Source organism: Rhynchophorus ferrugineus, unplaced genomic scaffold, assembly GCF_030347505.1.
Source record: "Rhynchophorus ferrugineus isolate W39M unplaced genomic scaffold, kcgeb_rfMv2 rfM1, whole genome shotgun sequence".
Taxonomy (NCBI): domain Eukaryota; kingdom Metazoa; phylum Arthropoda; class Insecta; order Coleoptera; family Curculionidae; genus Rhynchophorus; species Rhynchophorus ferrugineus.
The window spans coordinates 4,192,671-4,206,990 of record NW_027472580.1 but is presented as its reverse complement, the minus strand read 5'-3'; the positions used below and the strand labels follow the sequence as shown (position 1 = coordinate 4,206,990).

Genomic DNA, 14,320 nt, shown 5'->3' with positions numbered 1-14,320 from the left:
AAACAACATAAAACAAAAACTGACAATGTAAATACTGAAAATTAAAAACAAATCCATAAGTGGCTATCTGAGATATTTAACAGATGATAAAAAAAACTATTTATTCACTCTGGAAAGCCACGAAATATCTAAAAGTTTCATGTCTACACAGTCCACCTATAAGAGACCAATGTGGGAATTGGGCACGTGAGAATCACCAAAATACAGAAGCATTTGCTGTATATCTAGAAAAAACTTTCAAACCAAACGAAACTAATATTGAATATAATTTTCCGGACATAGAAACTGAAGAAATCACCAGGTTATGATTTAATAACAGGAGAATTACTGCAAAAACTACCAAGAAAAGGAATTATAAAACTCACCAACATAATCAATACAGCATTTAAATTAAAACATGTCCGAGGCATTTAGAAGATGCCGGACATTATAATGATCCCAAAACCTGGAAAGTCACAAAACGAAATAAAAGCCTATAGCCTATATCAACGCTGCCAGTAATATCTAAGGTTTTTGAAAAACTCCTGTCAAAAGAATAAAACCGATCATAGAGAGAAAAACCTAATATCAACACACCAGTTTGGGTCTATTCACAAACATTCAACAATTGAGCAGGTCCACAGATGTTATTGAAAAAGCCTACAAAAGTAAAAAATTATGCTCAGCCATATTCTTAGATATAGCACAAGCCTTCGATAAGATTTGGCATGAGGGCCAGAATGTTTAGAGTTAAAGAAGAAGAAGCTTACTCTACAATAAAAGAAGCTAATGCAGGTGTACCACAAGCAAGTGTACTGGGGTCAAAGGTTTATCTGCTCTACACTTGTGATATACCACAAATGGAGAATATTACGGTGGCTACATTTGCTGATGGTACAGCGATTATAGCTGTCGGAGACAATAGTGAAGAAGCCCTACGAAAATTACTACAGACAAGTGACAATATAAATAATTGGACACAAGCTTGGAAAATAAAAATTAACGAAACTAAATCTGTGCTTGTACAGTTCACCTACAATCAGACCGTTCAAGCACCAATAACATTTAATAATATTACATTCCATTTAGCAACAGCTTGAATATCTCGGAATGAGTATTGACGGAGAGCTTCGCTGGAAGGAACATATAAAAAAGAAAAGAATAGGAGTGGAATTGAAATATAGGAAAATGTTTGGCTAGTTGGAAGAAAATCACAATTATCAGAACATAATAAATTGCTATTATATAAGCAAATAAATACTGAAACATTTTTGGACATATTTAGTTCAATTATGGAGATGTTCTGCAAAACGACAAAACTTGTACAAAGAGTGCTTGACAATAAACTAACGAAGGGAGAATTTTTTTAAAAGTAGTAAAATGCGATACAAAATTCATACTTCTTAATGTAGAAGGATATATAAAGATTTTTTTTAAATGTCAAGTTTAAGTAGAGCTAGATTTCTCAAAATTCTGGACCAGAAAATTCAGACCTAAATACTAGAAATGTTTTGGTCAAGCAAAATACACAAGAATTATAACTCCCTTGTAATTATCCTGATTAAATGGCGAAGGTAAACGAATTGTGAATAAATATAAACTTGTAGAGAAGTTTTCAATATCATACTTTTTAATATCCCGAAATTCTTTTGCCTAATGTTATATTTTAAGATGATTTGAAATATTGTTTAATTGCAAATGATAACTGTGAATAATTATAAACGCGGCGTTTTATAACTTCTCTTATATAATAAGGCCTTGAAAATTTCCTCTTATTTCTCAATCTGGAAAGGATTCAGCAGGCGCCTTGCTATTCTTTTATAATACTGACTATTACTAATTATTATTACTATAGTACTAAAGTACTACTAGGTACTTTACTTTTTCTAATACTTTTTGAAATTAATTATCCTTCATCACTTCATGTAAAATAGTAATATATAAGTAGCTTATATTTATACTTATAATAGCATAACATTTATTAAAGATATTTATTGTTTCAGATCAGAGCCAAGGAACTTCTCGTGAAACATTTCGGAGAAAATTACAACAAACCAAGTGATGATCTTCATGTATTTGATGGATTTGATGAAATTTTCATTGATGAATAAATTTAACTAAATTTGGTACACCTTTGCTAAAAATCTTATATGGACATTATTATCTGATATCGCAAGTATTTTACTAGACGTAATCTAAGAATCTTTCAATTTGGCAAAGAACAATGAATTTTTATATAGATTGATCATAAAATAAGAATAGACAGACTAATTATAATGTAATTCTATAAGTTGAATTGAATATTTTAACAAATTAATATATTTTAACTACTTTAATAAATATATCGTCAATATTGATGAGTACTTTATTTATTGTTTTCTGAGAGATGAGCGAGCGTATACTGGCGCATTCACCATATGATATATTATGTAAAAGTGTTTAAAAAATCTACTATTTTCCAAATTATTTCATCAATAATTGAGTAATAACTTACTAACCTAATAGTTAAAATGATATATTTGTTATTAAACACTGTTAATATAAGTTTGGATGAAATATGAAAAAAATTTTGCTCTTCTTCTTTCCAACCTTGTTTTCCAAATTTTTTCAACACGTCCTGTGGCTTTATAATATCATATAAATACTTACAGTTCTTATGGAACATTTCTACTAGCATCAAATATAGTACCATACTTAAGCAAATTATAAAAAGTATATAGATGTTGTTTTATACGAACATGAAAGCCACAAACTACTTGAAGCCAAAAATATATCTGAAAAACCTCAAGCAAAGTGACAAAATTCGTGTTACCATTTCATTTAGAGCTAGGTCCTATAAAAACTTTAAATAAAAAATACAAGTTAGATGCAGTGGTTTTCAGGTTTGTGAATAGAAACCGAATGATAAGTAAAAAGTAGTAAATGACAAAAACAAAAATAAAGTTAGTCCCAGAAAACAACAGTATAGATACAAGAGTCAAAATGTAATATTCATAGACACAATCTTTTAAATAGAGTAATTAGTAGTAATGTTAACAATTAATTTTTTTTCTTAATATATTTAGTTATAAATCAAAAGCTTGGTTGTCGCAGTGGTAAAGGCAACAGAACGGTCTACCTACTGTTGCGATAGTCGCGGGTTAGAATCCTGCTGGGACGTGGTAGTAAATTTATGTTTGCGATTATCCTAGACAAGATCGCAAATTGCGACAAGGAATATGATGATCCCAGTCACGCCAGTAACCAGGCTGGGTAAGGCCGGATGACTTCTGGGATGATAAACCCTTGTTTGTAAAAAGCAGACTTACTGCAGACTTTAATATATATATATATATATATATCACTACATAGTATAAAACAAAGTCGCCTTTTCTGTCCCTATATCCCTATGTGCGCTTAAATCTTTAAAACTACGCAACGGATTTTGATGCGGTTTTTTTCAATAGATAGAGTGATTCAAGAGGAAGGTTTATATGTATAATACATGCATAATATACTAAGGCAACATTGCTAATTTTAGAGGTTTCTAACGTGATGTCGTAAATTAACCTATTTTTTTAGGCTTATTTAGCAATTAGCAAAAACGCTGCCTAACCCTACAACTTAGATCAAATTAATGTACTACAGTATTGTACACCATAAAAAGGTCTACAAAAAAGTCCGCGATGGTATATGTTTATCTTTTAGGGATAACCCATATTAACCATTTTTATTGTTTACTTTTTAGGTGAGAAAATGGCTTATTTACGAAGCTATTTTAAGCAATACGGCATTAATCCTTATCGAATTAAGTACCTTAAATACAGTGTGCAATTAATATAGATCAATATGGTTCCTTACAGCATGTAAATTAAACAAATATTTTCGGAGATATTACAAATTTAAAATTTGCGTTTAAAAATGTGTATGAATTTGGATATTCCAAAGATAGCAGGAAATCTTCATAGTAAGTATAGGGGAAGAGGAATTATTTTACTCCAAATTTAATGCGTGCAGGCCAAGGGCAGTAATGAATGAACCAAAAATACTGGATCGATTTTAATCATGTTTTCATTGAGTGACATAGGCATATATATTTTATGCCCCTGCAAAGTCGGAGCGGGCCGCTATGTTTTTATATACATCGTTCATATTTTTTCTGTAGTGTATTTAATTTAGTCTCAGCATTGCACCCGTGCGAAGCCGGGGCGGGTCGCTAGTAATATATAATATATTTAATATATATATATATATATATATATATATATATATATATATATATATATATATATATGATATATATATATTTAATATGGGGGCCATATATATAACCAGGCCGGATGACTTCTGGTCAGCAAAGCAGACTTTAATATATATATATATATATATATATATATATATATATATATATATATATATATATATATATATATATATATATATGCAAATATATAAATATATTTATAAGTAAAGTTCTAATAGTAATATTTATAGTTAAAGTAATATAATTATAAGTTCTAGGTTATCATCTAATAAATATTCATCCATAGTGTAACCTATAATATATGTAAATCTGATACCTGCAATATTAATTGCTTAAGAATTAAAAAGTTTGGTAAAACTATCACAAAACTTTTCCATACAGTAATATTCGATGATATGTGCTCTCTATTATTTATCTGTTACATATATATACAGTTTTCCTCTATATTAGACACTATTCTTTTTGATGAAGATGAGTAATAACGAACAATTAATAGCTGTGACCAAATATCAGATGATATGTTATGGCTACTGGCCAAAACCTATATCATCAACGCCCATTTTCAACACCCTGTACACACTATATTCAAAGTTCGTTAAAATAGGACTGATACTGATCTGTATTCTGTTACTCGTTGAATTTTTCCACCTCATAATGAACGATGAAGACTCCCGAATACTGATCGCAAGTTTCGGTGTTATTATATCCGTGTATTTGTTCGGTCTAAAGATCTTCATCTGTCACAGAAATCATCTACTAGATGTTATGGATGAGATAGTCGAAAAGGAGAAAGAAATATGGAAGTCCGAGGATGATGATGTTAAGGAAATGTACACAAAACAGGTTATTTTCTGCAACGTTCTTTGTTTTGTCCAATTAGTCATCGTTTCTATTTGCACCACAGCATTAGGTTACGTGGGTAAGTAATACACAGTGCAAAACTATTAATATGAATCCTCTCTAGTTAACTTTATTAAACTATATTTATTTTAAATTAAGTTTTATTTTATTTATGAATTTATAAAGTTGAGCTTTGAACAAGGTTCATCAACCTGTATTTTAAGCAAAAATTTAAAAGACTAGCCAAAGTGCTGAAGTATATTATCAAATGTTAGGAAGAGTTACATCAACTTTTAAATGAAAAAACTTAAAAAATAAAATACATTAAAGACAGAAGCTAAAAACACTTTCTTATATTTCTAAGGTATTAAGGTACTTTAAGAATTTATAAAGTTGAGCTTTGAACAAGATTCATTAACTTATATCTAAGCAAAAATTTAAAAGACCAATAAAAGTGCTGAAGTACATTATCAAATGTTAGGAAGAGTTGCATCAAAAGATAAAGGAAAAAACTTAAAGAAATAAAATACATTAGAGACAGCAGCTAAAAACACTCTCTTGATTTTCTTTGTTTAGAATATCAAGAAAAAGATAATAAAATAAAAAAGTATTGATTCACTAAAAATAGTCTCTCTAACTACAGATCAAAAAGCATTTTCATTTTAAAAGTGCCAACTGAAAGAATTTTTAGGGAATAAAGCTATCAGAAGCAATTAAAAATGACGACAAAAAGATGTTTATAAATTTTAACGTTTAATTATTTTGTCTAACATAAGAATCCTACAGAGCTAAAAAAAGAAAATCCCATAAGGTAGGAAGAAATTGCTATAGATAAAAGTATCATTTGGATATATTCATTTATTATTGTGATCTATCGCGACATACGGCGATACATTATGGAAGAACGATGCTAGTTTGTCATGGATTTGAAATATTACTAATCTTTTTCGCGAAAATACATTGTTCCGTTTTCCCTGTACTTTTTATTCCTCCACTAAATGTCCAATAAGTCTTGCAATTAATTATCGTGAAACTGTTTGGTCCTCCAGGTCGTTCATTGTCAATGCCGTCAAAATGCACCTTAAAAAATTGGCACCTTTAAGTCGTTAAATCCCCAGCTGACGATTGGATTATAATGGAGGAATAAAGAGTATAGGGAAAACTATAAAGTGTTTTATAAGGTTCGGTTGGATATTTTTCCAAATCAGAGAACCGAACTTATAAATGTTGAGTATTTTATTTTTGAGTATATTATATTAAACACCTGCTGATGCTGAATAACTCAATAATACTCAATGAAAAACTACTATTTTATGTATATCAATGTCAAAAATATCGAGTCTAACAATTAGGCGACGTTGTTTAACATTGATCCTTTTTTAACCATTTTTAGCATAAGCATCTAATATTTCTATTGTGTTGTATCATTTTTAACCGACTTCAAAAAAGGAGTGGGTTCTATTTTCGACTGTATATTTATTTTACATATGTTCACCGATTTCTCCATCAATCAACTCAGAATCTGATGGTGGAATGCGGGAAAAGCACAAACTTTCAAAGGCAAGGACAAAGTTTTTACATATTTTGTTATCTAGGATAATCAGATATTTGTGTATAATGTTATTGCTGAGCTGAAGTGATGGAAGACACAATTCCTCAACGGTTAGGAGCTAGAGGATATTTCTTTAGATATTATGGGAACGTACAGACAACTAATTGTATACTTTGAGGTTGATGATGAAAGCAGCGGCCGGACCGCTATACTCTTCAGGGTTTTTTGAGAACTTTCTAATAAGGGTTTGTTTACCAAAGTTATTCAGTGCAAATGCCGTTCAGATTGCTTTTTAAGCCTTAACCACATCATATGGGAAGCTGTAGAAATATTGCACGCAACTGCCTTTATACTCAGTAGTCAGAGCGTTCAGATCACACGTGGGGGTGGCGAGTTAGATTCCCAGCGGAGGCAATGGCTTTTTGTTGTTATTGTTCTAGATTGATAGAACATTTGTCAGATTATCTAGGCTAGGTAACGGAGCCCAGGGCCTGAAGTGTTCCTTAACTTCAATCATTGTTTCTTTATTCCTATTTTTCCTCGTACGGACTGCAACTTTACCTGGCCTATCCATTGTAATACTTAGTAAAATAACTGGGTAATTTATTGAGTAAATATCTAACACTAAAAAGAGCAAATAAAATATTTTTAACAAGAAAAATTGAACCGAATTGAAAAAATATATACTCACTAAAAAGTTAAAAATAATCAAACTAAAAAATCTATTAACACACAAAAAAACGTTTAAAAATAAAATATATACATAACAATCGTTGTAATAACTAACTAAAAATATACAAAACCATATTTAACCTATATACTAAGGGTCACCGAAAAAAAAATTGATATTTCGATAAATCGATATTTTTAAAAAAATCGATATATTGTTTTCGATGTTTTTAAAATAATATCGATATATCGATATAGCGGAGGAAAAAAATATTGATATTTTCTTTGCATAACAATAATAAGTATAACAAATATCTATATTTTACAAAAAAATATATCGATATTTTTAAGAAAAAATAAAAATAGGGAAATAGTCTAATATATATATATATATATATATATATATATATATATATATATATATATATATATATATATATATATTAGTCTAATATATATAGTATATATATATATATACATGTATATATATATATATATATATATATATATATATATATATATATATATATACAAAACCATATTTAACCTATATACTAAGGGTCACCGAAAAAAAAAAATATTTCGATATATCGATATTTTTAAAAAAATCGATATATTGTTTTCGATATTTTTAAAATAATATCGATATATCGATATAGCGGAGGAAAAAAATATTGATATTTTCTTTGCATAACAATAATAAGTATAAGAAATATCTATATTTTACAAAAAAATATATCGATATTTTTAAGAAAAAATAAAAATAGGGAAATAGTCTAATATATATATATATATATATATATATATATTTCTTTTTATTTCTAGCTCTCCTAAAATTAAGTACCGATTTTAAAGTTTTTTTTTAATTATGCTTAATCTATTCTGAAAATATATCAAAAAATATCGACTAAATAGATATCGATATACCGATATATCGGTCAAAAATATCGATATTTTTTCAGAAAATATCCGTATACCGATATATCGATATTTCTTCTGCATCCCTACTGTATACTATACGTATTTTATATTCTACTATATATACAAAATTTAGCTCAACACCTATCTAAACCTATTTACAATATTATTTTAATTACTACCAAGCGATCAGTTTGAAGCAGGTGCCGAGCCCAAACAATACATAGATAATAATATAATAATAATATAATAAGATAATAATATCATTTTGTGACATATACACTAAATTGAATTACAAACAAAACAAATCTAATTTGTTGCATGCTCATTTGTTGAAAGTCAACCATTTCTTTGAGTTTGGAAACATGAAATAATCGCAAGGAGCTAAATCTGGAAAGTATACTCAATTGGGTAGCAGTTCGTAGCCAAATTTATAGAATTGTATACAACTGTGTACCTCTGCAGTGTTGTATTGCATCATCGTATTTATCTGAAGTGTACAAAACCGATTCTCTGATTCGTTTACTATCGCATACCGACATAAGAAATCCTTTATATTCATTTGAACAGCTTCAAAAATCATTCTAAATCTTTGGCACTATTTTACCGAAATTTTAGTTGTATATCTTAACAGGTCGATGGAAAAGTCCCAGGCCGGACACATAGATGGCGCTACTAGAATTAAATTCATACATTTTTTAGTTAGCACAAACCCTCAAAATATGTATAAATTTGACAGCTGTCGGATCATTAGTTTGTGAATTATAGCATTTTGAGTGAAGTAACTTTTGTTATTGTGTAAAAATGGATAAAAAGGATTTTCACGTGTTGATAAAAGATTTATTTTTGAAGGGAAAATCAACCACCAAGGATTGGTATGCTACGTTTAGAGGTGGTGAAATGAGCACCGAAATTGTTGAACGCAGTGGATGCCAAAAAGAGTTTGTTACCGACGAAAACAATTAAATAATCCACAAAATGAATTTTAATGACCGTAAATTGAAACTGAATGAAATATCAGACACTCTAAAGATATCAACTGAACTTGTACATCATATCTCTTATTAATACTTGGGTATGAGAAAGCTCTGTGCAAAGTGGGTGCCGCGCGAGCTCACTTTTGACCAAGAACCACGACGAGTTGATGATTCGGAGCAGTGTTTGAAGATGATCAAGCGTAATAAACCCGAGTTTTTGCGTTAATATGAGACAATGTATGAAACATGGCTCCATCATTTCACTCCGAAGTTCAATCGACAGTCATCCGTTTGGACTGCACACGATGAACACGCTCCAAAGAATAGGCAAACGCAATATTGGGCTGGCAAAGTTATGGCGTCTGTATTTTGAGATGCGCACGGAATAATTGTCATTGACTACTTTGAAAAAGGAATGACCATCAACAGCGATTATTACATAGCGTTATTGGACCGTTTGAAGGACGAAATCGCCGAAAAACGGCCTCATTTGAGTAAAAAGGAAGTGCTACTTCATTAAGACAATGCACCGTGTCACAAGTCAGTGAAAACGATGGCAAAATCCCACGAATTGGGCTTCGAATTGCTTCCTCATCCACCGTATTCTCCAGATCTAGCCGCCAGCGACTATTTCCTGTTCGCAGATCTCAAAAAATGCTCGCTGGGAGGAAAGTTTTGTCGAATGAAGAGGTGATCGCCAAAGTTGAGGCCTATTTTGAAGAAAAGGACAAATCGTACTACAACAATGGTATCGAAAAGTTGGAGTGTCGCTATAATCAGTGTAACACCTTTGAAGGGAATTATGTTAAATAACAAAACGAATTTTGCCAAAAAAATGTGATTTACTATGGTAGGCCGAGAACTTTTCAATTGACTTGTTACGCAACTTTACTTTACATATTTCAAAAGCAATATTGTGGATTTTTTTATGCCCTCTGTTGAAGGAGCCCAGTTTAGGTTGCCAGATAATTTTGTATCATCACTATTTGTACTAATGGGTTTAATTTTAGTATAACAACCAATAATAATTTATTTCCCTAGTGTGGTTTTCATAAAAATAACATTTTTGTTATCATTTCAGGTATTACAGCCGACGGACAAATAATAGAATACAACCAGGCCCACAACACCTCTCTGGATTCTCATAACTGGTATCAGTTTTGGTTTCCCGGTTCGAAATTGGAGCACCGCGGTATAGTTTACGCGATAAACATCGCCTTCGGGACACTGGGTGGTGGAGCGGACATTGCCTGGCACTCGGTTCTCTCTACTTTAATGATTTTCGCTGTGACCCGATTACAAATCCTAAAAATTAAACTGAGGAAGTTCATAAAAGAGGACACCGCACAAAACACGGATAACAAAACAACGGAATTGAAAGAATATATCGTTGAACATCAGTATTTAATAAGGTACTCAAGTTGGGTAATTGTATTCAATAAGTTATGAATTAACTCAAAGCTTTGGGCGTTAAAAGAATGATTCGGACATGAAAAAGTTGTAAATATCCATCTTTCAAGACACTGACGAGGATTTATCTGTACTCCCACCACAATAATATGCAGTTGAGTTTTGATTCATGGATGTGATACGAAATTGTTCCCCATCCTGTGTTCAAATGTATTCGTTTTGCATTATTATTAATAAAATAGAATGTAGGTGTCATGTTTAGGTTTTAACAACTCATTTTATTGGTTGCATCTTTGTATTCTGATAATAATTGTTCTTGGAGTTATTCAGCATTTCGAAAACTTGTTCCAGTCAAGCCAGGCTGCATTAATTTGAGTATGTGGGATCCTTGCTTAATGGATACGCTAGGTGTGGCAGAACTCCAATTATAGTTACAACAGTGTATTCGTAAGAACTCTTGAAAAATGTGGCCGGGAATTGTCTTGCAGGCGGATTTTTACACCTACCAGGTTAATTGAAAAATCCCCGGCCTACCATAGTAAAACATATTTTTCGTGTGAAGTCCACTCGGATGACTGTCGATTGGACTTCGGAGTGAAATGATGGAGCCGAAACATGGCTCCATTATCGCATATCGACCCAACATCATCGAGCAAACACTGCTCCGAAACATCAACTCAGTTTTTGAGAGTTTTCTCATACCCAAATATTCGTGAATGATGAACGCGTTCAGTTGATATCTTTAGAGTATTTGCTGTTTCATTCAATTTTAATTTACGGTCATTTGAAATCATTTTGTGGATTTTTAAAATGTTTTCGTCGCTAACAACCTCTTTTGCGCGTCCAGTGTCTTCGATGCTCATTTCACCCCTTCTAAACTTAGCATACCAATCCTTGATGGTTGATTTTCCTGGAGCAGTGTCCGGAAACTCTTTATCAAGCCAACTTTTTGCTTCAACTGTATTTTTTCTCTTCAGAAAGCAAAATTTATCAACACGCGAAATTCCTTTTTATCCATTTTTTCACAATAACAAAAGTTGGTTCACTCAAAGTGCTATAATTTACAAACTAATTATCCGACAGCTGTCAAATTTATACAAGCATCTTTTGAGGATTAGAACTAATTAAAAATCATATAGATTTAGTTCTAGCATCTATGTGTCAGGCCGGGGACTTTTCAATTGATCTGTTACTACTCCTGGTGTTTTTTTACAACAATGCATCCCCCGATTTGTTCAATTGACATCTACAGTAGCATTTTCACTCAGTTTTAGCTCACAATACACTACACATTGCTAATTTCACCATATGCATAGTAACATATTATGGACTTACATATTTCGCCGCGAAGTTGATGTAAATATAAAGAGTTTGTCATAGTAGATCCAAAAACGACAATGTTAATTTATGTCGAAAATGCAATTTCCAGTATTGCGTGATTATTTTATTCAGAGGCAAGTCAAAACCATCGATTTTATTTTCATTTTTGATTACCTTAACATTCATCATTTATGATCTGTAACAATAAGATACAATAACGACTTCTTTTTCTGACCTTAATGTAGCAATTTGAACATTAAAATTCATCATGCTACATATATGTATTTCAAATCATGTGGTTTCTTGCATCCACTTCCAGCTCCTTACATTTGAATAATTCCAATAACTTTCAATAATATTAAATAGTTAATTGATCAATATTTAATAATTTGACAGATTTTTCTTAATGATTAGTTTTGATCCTCATCCAGTAGATTGTCCAGTTCTTTCACATATAAAACACTGTCTTTAAAACATCGGAACCTATCTTCACAAGTAATTTTAAACAGAGCACACAACTCATAAGCTATAGTAGAAATTCGCCACCCTTTTCTTTATTATTTAATCAAATATGAAGATAGTAAACCAACCAACATTATGTTTAACTATTTATTTTGTTCCAAGTCTAAAAGACTTTTAGATAGATAATCAAGACTTTTAAGATAATTTATAAATCATAGTAAAATAATTCATTGGTAAACAACTTTGAGGCAAAATGTAACTTTATTCACGAAGATACTTCAATAATTATGTATTCACTCCAGTTACCTTACCTTTTCATTAAACAATTTGTCGTCGCTTCCAAAATAGGTTTCAATTTGGCAATTAGTTCTTCATTTGAAGTTAACCAAGAGGAAAATATCCTTGGAGCATCATCGTGAAGGCAACAAAGATCCAGGAACCACCGGATGTCAGATCTGGGCTATACTGTAGGTAGCAAACCATTTCGAAGCGCTATTCGTTCAATTTAACCAAAATTCTTCCAAAATTATTTACAAGTTATTAGATCACGATTTAACAACGACAATCAAAATACTCGCCACCATTTTAGGTAGTCATTGTGATTTTAAACGCTAGTAGACATATTTCCTGTAGTTTTACTACTAACAAGCTAATTGATATGTTCAAATGATTGTTTAGTTGGAAATAACACCAAGATTTATATCAAATTATGTCGTTTAACTGTTTTATTTATTGCAGCTATGTTAAAAACTTAAACGAGAATATAAAGTCTGTCATGTTGATGCATTTCTCACTGAATGCCATCGAAATTGCTTCAAGTCTCAGTGGATTAATACAGGTAATTATTACCAAGCTATTATAACGTATAATTCTTTTATAAAATACTGTGTTCAAGGGTCCAGTGTCAGTAGGCCAACAAATATTTCTTATTACTTACACTTTTCTAACACTATATCAAATATTCATGACAACATGGAATGCCAACGAAATAAGAGAACAGGTAATCTCATAGGTTTTTGTTCCTGCTACAAAACAATGTTTAAACTAAAATAATAGTAATGTTTAAGGATTAAAATTTTAGAAAATAAATTAATATATTTTTGTTAATATGTTGTACGATTGTGGTTTTCCTAATAATTATTATTAGTCTAAAATTATTTACTACTATCACTACTATTTTCAGAGTACTGGCATTGCTGATGCTTTATACCAAAGTAACTGGTTGCTGTTGAACAAAGAAGGGAAGGTATTATGTCAGGTTATGATGAACAGAGCTCAGAAACCTCTGGCAATTACCATTGGACCGTTTGGAGTAATGACCAATCAGTCAATTTTGACAGTAATGTTGAAATATTTTGATATTATGTGTTAAATAACGCTTATTTTTTAGATTGTCAAAGCTGCTTATTCATATGTTAGTATAATGCATTGAAGCTGCGCCGAAAATGAATTAATAAAAACGGATTGCAAAATTTGTAAAATGTCTATGCACCCATGTCACACTTAATAAAGCAAATAATTAGAATTCGTGTTTAGAAATACTAAATTTAAGATGTTATCCCTAGAATGGTATAAAGTAACTTATTACGTTTCTTCTTTTTTAGTTTTACCCTAAAATTGATAGAGATGAAAGGATAAGGTAGGGCAAAAGTCCCGCTACCATTTTGATTTCACGCCATCTTGGTTATGTGACGTTTAGCAAAATTTCGCTTTAACCATTGTGCTGGGTAGATGCTCCAATTTTATTTTGGAGGATCTTGTGCCATATATAATCATATTTAAGATGGCGCGCCATTCAAATGATAGCGGGACATTTTCTGCTCCTGCAAATATTCTCAACAAAACAAAACCACCTTCTTTGGATTATGCCAAAAGTAACTGACCATTAATTAGAGATAAATTAGACACTTTAATACCTCTAAATTTACTTCTCAAAACAGAAAGAGATAC

General features: G+C 31.0%; 2 protein-coding genes across 3 annotated transcripts in view; both read left to right on the top strand.

Annotated features, from left to right (window-relative positions):
• The window catches only part of S6KL (ribosomal protein S6 kinase like), a 233,406-nt gene extending 231,298 nt beyond the window's left edge, over positions 1-2,108 (top strand). For both annotated transcript variants that reach the window (XM_076414322.1, XM_076414321.1), the window contains one exon: positions 1,983-2,108. In XM_076414322.1, coding sequence (XP_076270437.1) covers positions 1,983-2,090 — 108 coding nt within the window. In that variant the 3' untranslated portion in view covers positions 2,091-2,108. The remainder of the gene's footprint in view (positions 1-1,982) is intronic.
• Positions 2,109-4,693: 2,585 nt separating this feature from the next.
• Positions 4,694-13,883, top strand: LOC143204659 (uncharacterized). Its single transcript, XM_076417365.1, has 8 exons — positions 4,694-5,141; positions 6,875-7,025; positions 7,084-7,189; positions 10,220-10,590; positions 13,109-13,208; positions 13,266-13,370; positions 13,554-13,709; positions 13,761-13,883. Exons 1-8 carry the CDS (start codon positions 4,694-4,696, stop codon positions 13,800-13,802), a joined length of 1,479 nt encoding a protein of 492 aa, XP_076273480.1. The 3' UTR covers positions 13,803-13,883.
• The last annotated feature ends 437 nt before the right edge of the window (positions 13,884-14,320 follow it).